This window comes from Syngnathus scovelli, chromosome 3 (genome assembly GCF_024217435.2).
Source record: "Syngnathus scovelli strain Florida chromosome 3, RoL_Ssco_1.2, whole genome shotgun sequence".
Lineage (NCBI taxonomy): Eukaryota > Metazoa > Chordata > Actinopteri > Syngnathiformes > Syngnathidae > Syngnathus > Syngnathus scovelli.
The window spans coordinates 115,139-122,470 of NC_090849.1; the positions used below are offsets into that span (position 1 = coordinate 115,139).

At 42.8% G+C, this 7,332-nt stretch overlaps 1 protein-coding gene across 2 annotated transcripts in view; it reads right to left on the reverse strand.

Annotated features, from left to right (window-relative positions):
- The window catches only part of LOC125994536 (syntaxin-binding protein 1-like), a 114,454-nt gene extending 107,477 nt beyond the window's left edge, over positions 1 to 6,977 (reverse strand). Inside the window, exons 1-2 of one of the 2 annotated variants that reach the window (XM_049763880.2) lie at positions 6,877 to 6,977; positions 6,326 to 6,396 (exon numbers count right to left, since the gene is read on the reverse strand). In XM_049763880.2, coding sequence (XP_049619837.2) covers positions 6,326 to 6,396; positions 6,877 to 6,896 — 91 coding nt within the window. In that variant the 5' untranslated portion in view covers positions 6,897 to 6,977. The remainder of the gene's footprint in view (positions 1 to 6,325; positions 6,397 to 6,876) is intronic. The other variant, XM_049763879.2, reaches the window with a different exon arrangement.
- Between the last annotated feature and the right edge of the window lie 355 nt (positions 6,978 to 7,332).

Sequence of the window (7,332 nt, forward strand, 5' to 3'; positions counted from 1 at the left end):
TGTGATTTTTGTGATGATCTGCTCACTTTTATACACTCGTAAAAAGGCTGTGGACCGCTGTTATGCGGCACGCTTTGCTGGGTGGAGGGATATGTGACACGGTCACTGGGGAGAAAAGTGGTGTGTTGATCCCATGTCCATCCGCCAGGCAAATAGTGCCGTATAAATCACACAAAGAAGAGACAGAACGAGATCAAGACAGACATTACTGAAAGGAAGCTTTTATACACAAACCGTCATTATGTGGGCCAAAAGAAATGCATATCATACCACTTTTAAATTAAAGGCAGTCGATTTGGCCCATTGTTGATGACATCGTGTTGCGTCACCCTTTTCTTTCTTTATTTCCCAGTCACGTCTACTCTGGAGCTATATGTGTAGCTCGCTAGTTTAATGTAACTTGCCGCTTTGTGCGTGAATAAAATTAGCATGAACAGACCCTCATCATGGAAAATGCTAGAAGAAATGCATAAAAGCAACAACGAAAGAGAGACTGAGATAGTGAGTGGCGAAGAATATCTGACGCTATTCCAATCGGACACTGAGGAGGAAGACTTCAATGGTTTCAGTGCACAGGAGGAAGATGAAGATGATGAAGCTCTTTTTTTTACTTTTACTGATATGTTTTTTTAACCAGCCCTGTAAGTGCTGTGCTCCCGTGTTGCTGTTGTGTTACCGCCGCGTCTCAGTGACTTTTACCGGTATGTTTTTTTTAATCCAGCCCTATTAGTGTTGTGTTACTTCCGTGTTGCTGCGGTATTACTGACGCGTCACAGGCAGTGTTTGGAAAGAAATGTTAAGGTATGTTATTAAAACTTTAAAAAGGCTTTCTGTGTACCGTCTTTCTTTGTAAATAACTCGTGTGCACGTGCGGCTTATAGTTCGGTGTGGCTTTTATAAGAAAAAAACTAAAATATCCCTGAATCTTAGCTGGTGCAGCTTATCGTCTGGTGCAGCTTATAGTTCGAAAATAACTGAGTAATAGCCATTTTGAATCATCGACTTGGATAACTCCAAATGTCGGCCTCTGAAAATTTAGTGGTGATTTGCAAGGGTTTCCAAACAAAAAAGAAAAGGGTCAAGTACATAGACGATTTTACAGAGTGGCGATGGGTGGCAGTTGCCAACCCCACTAAAAGGTATTGCCACCCCACCTTCCACCCCAATGAATCTATCAATAATAAATTAAGTATTATATTATAAATATCCCTTATATTTTCTTCATAGTAAATGTAATAATCAATCATCAGTTTAGAATTTATTAATACACTGCAACCACCCCTTCTTTAAAGAAGAAAATGGTCGCATCCTACAAAGTGGCGTGCATCAATTAATGCAATGTGTACATCTGAAGACCTTGAGATTTGGAAAAGACCCTTGAAAGACTATAATCTCAAACCTGCTCACATTTAAAGACAAGTTATAGAGCAGTGGTTCTTAACCTTTTTGGAGGTACCGAACCCCATCAGTTTCATATGCGCATTCACCGAACTCCTCTTTACGGGGGGGTGGGGTGGTACCGAACACCATCAGTTTCATGTGCGCATTCACCGAACCCCTCTATAGGGGGGGTGGGGTGGGGGTGCGGTACCGAACCCCATCAGTTTCATATGCGCATTCACCGAACCCCTCTTTGGGGGGGGGGGGGGGGGTTAGGGTTAGGGTTAGGGGGGGATGACATACCAGCAAATCAGTGTGACTTCTGCTGTTGCCTTTGCAAGACCAGTTCAGATATGCGTTATCGTGAATTTACTAATTAGAAGACAACGACATTCTTTAGGCATTTTGTTTCTCATGCCGCATTTTACCCATAATGCTCATTAATTTATTCACACAAAGATTCTGAGGGGGGCGGCTCGGTGGAGCACTGGGTAGCACGTCCACCTAACAGTTAGGAAGGTGCAGATTCGATTCTACCTCCGGCCCTCCCTGTGTGGAGATTGCATGTTCTCCCCGGGCCCGCGTGGGTTTTCTCCGGGGCACTCCGGTTTCCTCCCACATCCCAAAAACATGCTTGGTAGGCCGATTGAAGACTCCAAATTGTCCCTAGGTGTGAGTGCAAGTGCAAATGGTTGTTTGTCTCTGTGTGCCCTGCGATTGGCTGGCAACCGGTTCGGGGTGTCCCCCGCCTACTGCCCAATGACGGCTGGGATAGGCTCCAGCACACCCGCGACCCCTGTGGGGACTAAGCGGTTCAGAAAATGGATGGATGGATTCTGAGGGATTGTCCTACGTTGTTGTATTATTTGTGAATAAAGTAGTTGACATCCACCACACAAATCTGCGGGGCACCGAATCTGTTTACTGTGCCTCCATCAAATCCACCAAGATTATGTTACATCACCTACGCTGCACAACAATTCCTTGCAAGTAATCTAAAATGGAGTATACTTTTTGTCACCAAATTGTGAGATGCGCTGGGGGGCGCATCAGCGCGTCTACTTCTCAAACACACTGACTTAACCTGGCATGAAAATGGACATGCAACCATTTACAGTGGGGAGAACAAGTATTTGATACACTGCTGATTTTTCAGGTTTTCCCACTTGCAAAGCATGTAGAAGTGTGTAATTTCTATCATAGGTACTCTTCAACAGTGAGTGATGGAATCTAAAACAAAAATCCAGAAAATCACATTGTATGATTTTTAAATAATTAATTTCCATTTTATTGCAGGAAATAAGTATTTGATACATCAGGAAAACAGAACTTGATATTTGGTGCAGAAACCTTTGTTTACAATTACAGAGATCAGACGTTTCCTGTAGTTCTTGACCAGGTTTGCACACACTGCATCAGGGATTTTGGCCCACTCCTCCATACAGATCTCCTCCAGAGCCTTCAGGTTTCGGGGCTGTTGCTGGGCCACACGGACTTTGAGCTCCCTCCAAAGATTCTCTATTGGATTCAGGTCTGGAGACTGGCTAGGCCACTCCAGGACCTTGAGATGTTTCCTACGGAGCCAATCCTCAGTTGCCCTGGCTGTTTGTTTTAGGTTGTTGTCATTCTGGAAGACCCAGCCGCGACCCTCGGTCTCCCTCGGTCTGGGGCACCATGCAAAATCTCACCTCGTGGGGCATCGATGATCATGAGGAAGGTGAGGAATGAGCCCAGAACTACACGGCAGGACCTGGTCAATGTCCTGAATAGAACTGGGACCACAGTCTCAAAGAAAACCATCAGTAACAAACTACGTCATCAAGGATTAAAATCCTGCAGTGCACGCAAGGTGCCCTTGCTCAAGCCAACGCATGTCAAAGCCTGTCTGAAGTTTGCAAATGACCCTCTGGATGATCCAGAGGAGGAATAGGAGAAGGTCATGTATTCTGATGAGACAAAAATAGAACTTTTTGGTTTAAACTCCACTTATTGTGTTTGGAGGAAGAAGAATGATGAGTATAACCCTAAGAACACCATCCCAACTGTGAAGCACGGTGGTGGAAACATCATTCTTTGGGGATGCTTTTCTGCAAAGGGAACAGGACGACTGCACCGTATTCAGGGATGGATGGATGGGACCATGTATCGAGAGATCTTGGCCAACAACCTCCTTCCCTCAGTAAGAGCATTGAAGATGGGTCACGACTGGGTCTTCCAGCATGACAACGACCCAAAACACAGCCAGGGCAACTAAGGAGTGGCTCCGTAGGAAACATATCAAGGTCCTGCAGTGGCCTAGCTAGTCTCCAGACCTGAATCCAATAGAGAATCATTGCAGGGAGCTTAAAGTCCGTGTGGCCCAGCGACAGCCCCGAAACCTGAAGGCTCTGAAAGGGATCTGTATGGAGGAGTGGGCCAAAATCCCTGCTGCAGTGTGTGCAAACTTGGTCAAGAACTACAGGATACGTCTGATCTCTGTAATTGCAAACAAAGGTTTCTGCACCAAATATTAAGTTCTGTTTTTCTGATGTATCAAATACTTATTTCCTGCAATAAAATGGGAATTAATTATTTAAAAATCGTACAATTTGATTTTCTGGATTTTTGTTTTAAATTCCATCACTCACAGTTGAAGAGTACCTATGATAGAAATTACAGACTTCTACATGCTTTGCAAGTGGGAAACTGAACTGAAAAATCAACAGTGTATCAAATACTTGTTCTCCCCACTGTACATGCCAAACGCAATCAAGAAACACGCTGACAGAACCTGGCATGAAAATAAACATGCATCTGTTTATATGCCAAACACAATCGACTTTGTTACCAAATTATCAAGTGTTGGGGAGAAGTAACTCCGTGCGCTGTAATGCCCCAAACACACTAGACTAGACCCACGCTGGCACAAAAAAACAAGTTATACCTGTTTTTATGCCAAGTGCATGGATGTCAGTCTACCAATAAAGGGCCCTCAGACTTCTTTAAGATGACATAGCATGTACGTATTTCCTTGTTGCCTCAACAATGCCCCTACATCCAGCTTCTTGTTGTGATCAACAACAGAAACAACCATATACAGAAAGGTGACTCCAATATTTGATGGATACAATCCAGTCAATCAGAGTGAACATATCTACAGAGAATTATTAACCCACACCTATTTCAACTAACCTAACATGGGATGGATGGATGGATGGATGGATGGATGGATGGATGGATGGATGGATGGATGGATGGATGGATGGATGGATGGATGGATGGATGGATGGATGGATGGATGGATGGATGGATGGATGGATGGATGGATGGATGGATGGATGGATGGACGGATGGACGGATGGATACATACAAGGAAATCAGTGTGCGTCATCACAAATTTACACGACATACAGGCGTGTTCGGACCTCCGCAGTGGAGGCTCTGCCGAACCCCTGAGACCGACCCACCGAACCCCTAGGGTTCGATCGAATCCAGGTTAAAAACCACTGAACTAACTCTTGCAAAAGCGGCTTGCAACTTTGCAACAATAGGAAGGTGACAACTGCTGAGAAAACGCTAAAGTATTTGGTTAAACATGTCTTTTTGCACTAGCTGTACCACAATGCCAACTGGGGGTACGAGAGTAGGAGTCTACCCATCTGGAGATAAAAGGCAGGTTTGAGTCTGAACAGATTGCTGAGTGTTGATACATTGAGAGAGACAACCTCAAGCCTCGACGCAGTTTGGACAGCAATAGATTTGAACTTCAAACAAAAAGCAAATGAGCAAAAAAAAAATTATTAGAATACTACTGATGGTTCACAATTTGTTGTACTTGGGTGGATGGACATACAGATAAGGAGTGTCCCAGTTTCCATCACTGGGGTTTAACAATCCAGTTTGTCCTCTATGGAGGGTAAACGCAATCCCCGCCTCTAATCTCCTTCAAATCCTCTTAGACCATACAACACTCGCCATCACTATTTCAGGGCGGTTCTGTGTCATCTGACAACGTCACAGGAAAACAACAGGCCTCAGAAACAGACACAAACTAAACTAAACCTCTGAAAGAATTGCATTCATCCTATTTTTGTCTCAAATGTTAGAAGTGACTTTTGGAGAGGAGTAAGATTCTGGCATGACATGTTTTAATGATGACAATATCGGCAACAATGCTGGATTTGGTCTACAGACATGGTCTCGATGAGACTTGCAAATGCAAAATGTCTATAAATAACTTTTATTACATTCGAACTTTTTGTACTGAATTGAATTAAATTAAATGAAATCAAATTTGAAGTTTTCCTTTCACCTGTCAGCTCTCCGTGACCCTGGACAGTTTAAGTGATATAAAAAAATTGATGAATATCAAATAAAATGGAGGTGCCCTGTATCAGTAATGAAGATTCTTTAAGATGTTAAATACGTTTTAAAACAACCTACATACAATGATCTTTTACCAGTAACAATTCCTCCCTCAACACTTGGCAATATCTGAAACGATCCTTTGGAGGCTGTTTATTTGGTGTTTTATTGGACTATAACAAAAATACAAAAATAATACATAATTGTACTAATTTTATTACGGAAACAAAATTAATGTTTAAGATTTTCTAGTAATAAAACAAGGCACGTAGTCTGTTTTGTAAAACATTTTGAGCCACTTTATGACAATAATGCAAGCATTTAAAAAATGTGCCGCACGAGTCCCGTAAGGTTAAGCGGTTCGGAAGGTGAATGAATGAATGAATGAATGAATATATTGTGAATTATATATATGAATATAAAAACTTAACCACGACGAATCAAAATGAAAAATACAACAATTTGAAATGTGAATATAATTTGAGGAAAGTTTTAGTTTTCACTCGTTTGATATTTAACTTATTTGTTGGTTGTACTGCTTGAAGGTGCTTCCTCGGTGTTGATCAAATAATAAAGAATTAACAAGAAAAACACTCCTTACTTTCTCCAACAACGGCTTTCAGTCCAAAAGGCGCCATAGCTGACCGGATGCGCGTCCACTTCTCTGCCGCACTGTGGATAACGGAAAAAAGCAAACCGAATTACAATCACAGACATATAACTCTACATCCCCCCGTCAAGCTCCGAGTCCTACGTCGACGTCGTAATCTAACTGGATGTGGCAACGTGAACGATCGGTTGAGGATGCCTCGCTTATTTGCTGCTTAAATCAATTGTACCCAGTGGGTACTACCCACCGTTTTCCATTCAAAGCCAGATCTCATAGGATCAAGACTTTACAGTGACTAATGGGCATTATAACATTATTTCGCAGATACACTTTGCTGACTTGGAAAAATTTACATTACATTGCATGTTTCATCATCTCGTTTCACTTTTCCCATAATAGTTTTATTTCAGGGGCGAAGATGGGCTATTGGAATAGTGTAAAATTACAATTTATAGATTATAAAAAACCTAAAATCATTACCAATACAAATTAAGCGGTAGCACTTATCAAAAGATGGGTAAAGATGGGTATGCTGCACATACAGGATGCCTGTCAAGACCATGTATATTTTCTGAGAGGCGTGGGTCCGTCCCGGCGCCCGTCCGGACCGGCCACCGAGCTGGGTGGTGATTGGAAAATGACTCGTGACACAGACATCTTTGTTAGAAAAAATAGTTTTATTCCTGCTCATGCTGATGTCAACTCGTTACCTCGCGTCTGCGCGCCTCTGTCTCCGCGCAGACGCAGAGACTCGTGTCTCTCTTTTCTGTTACTGCGACCGTCTCCTTTTGGGTCCGTCTTGAATCCGCAAATTAACTAATCGCAAATGCCTCTGTGGGCTCTGTTCCCCTATAGGCGAATGGTCACAACAGCGCGCAATTACAAGGGTAATTAGAAGTCTCCAACCAGTCAAAGTCAAAATCTGCTTTATTGTCAATTTCTTCACATGCCAAGACACACAAAGAGATCGAAATTACGTTCCCACTATCCCACGGTGA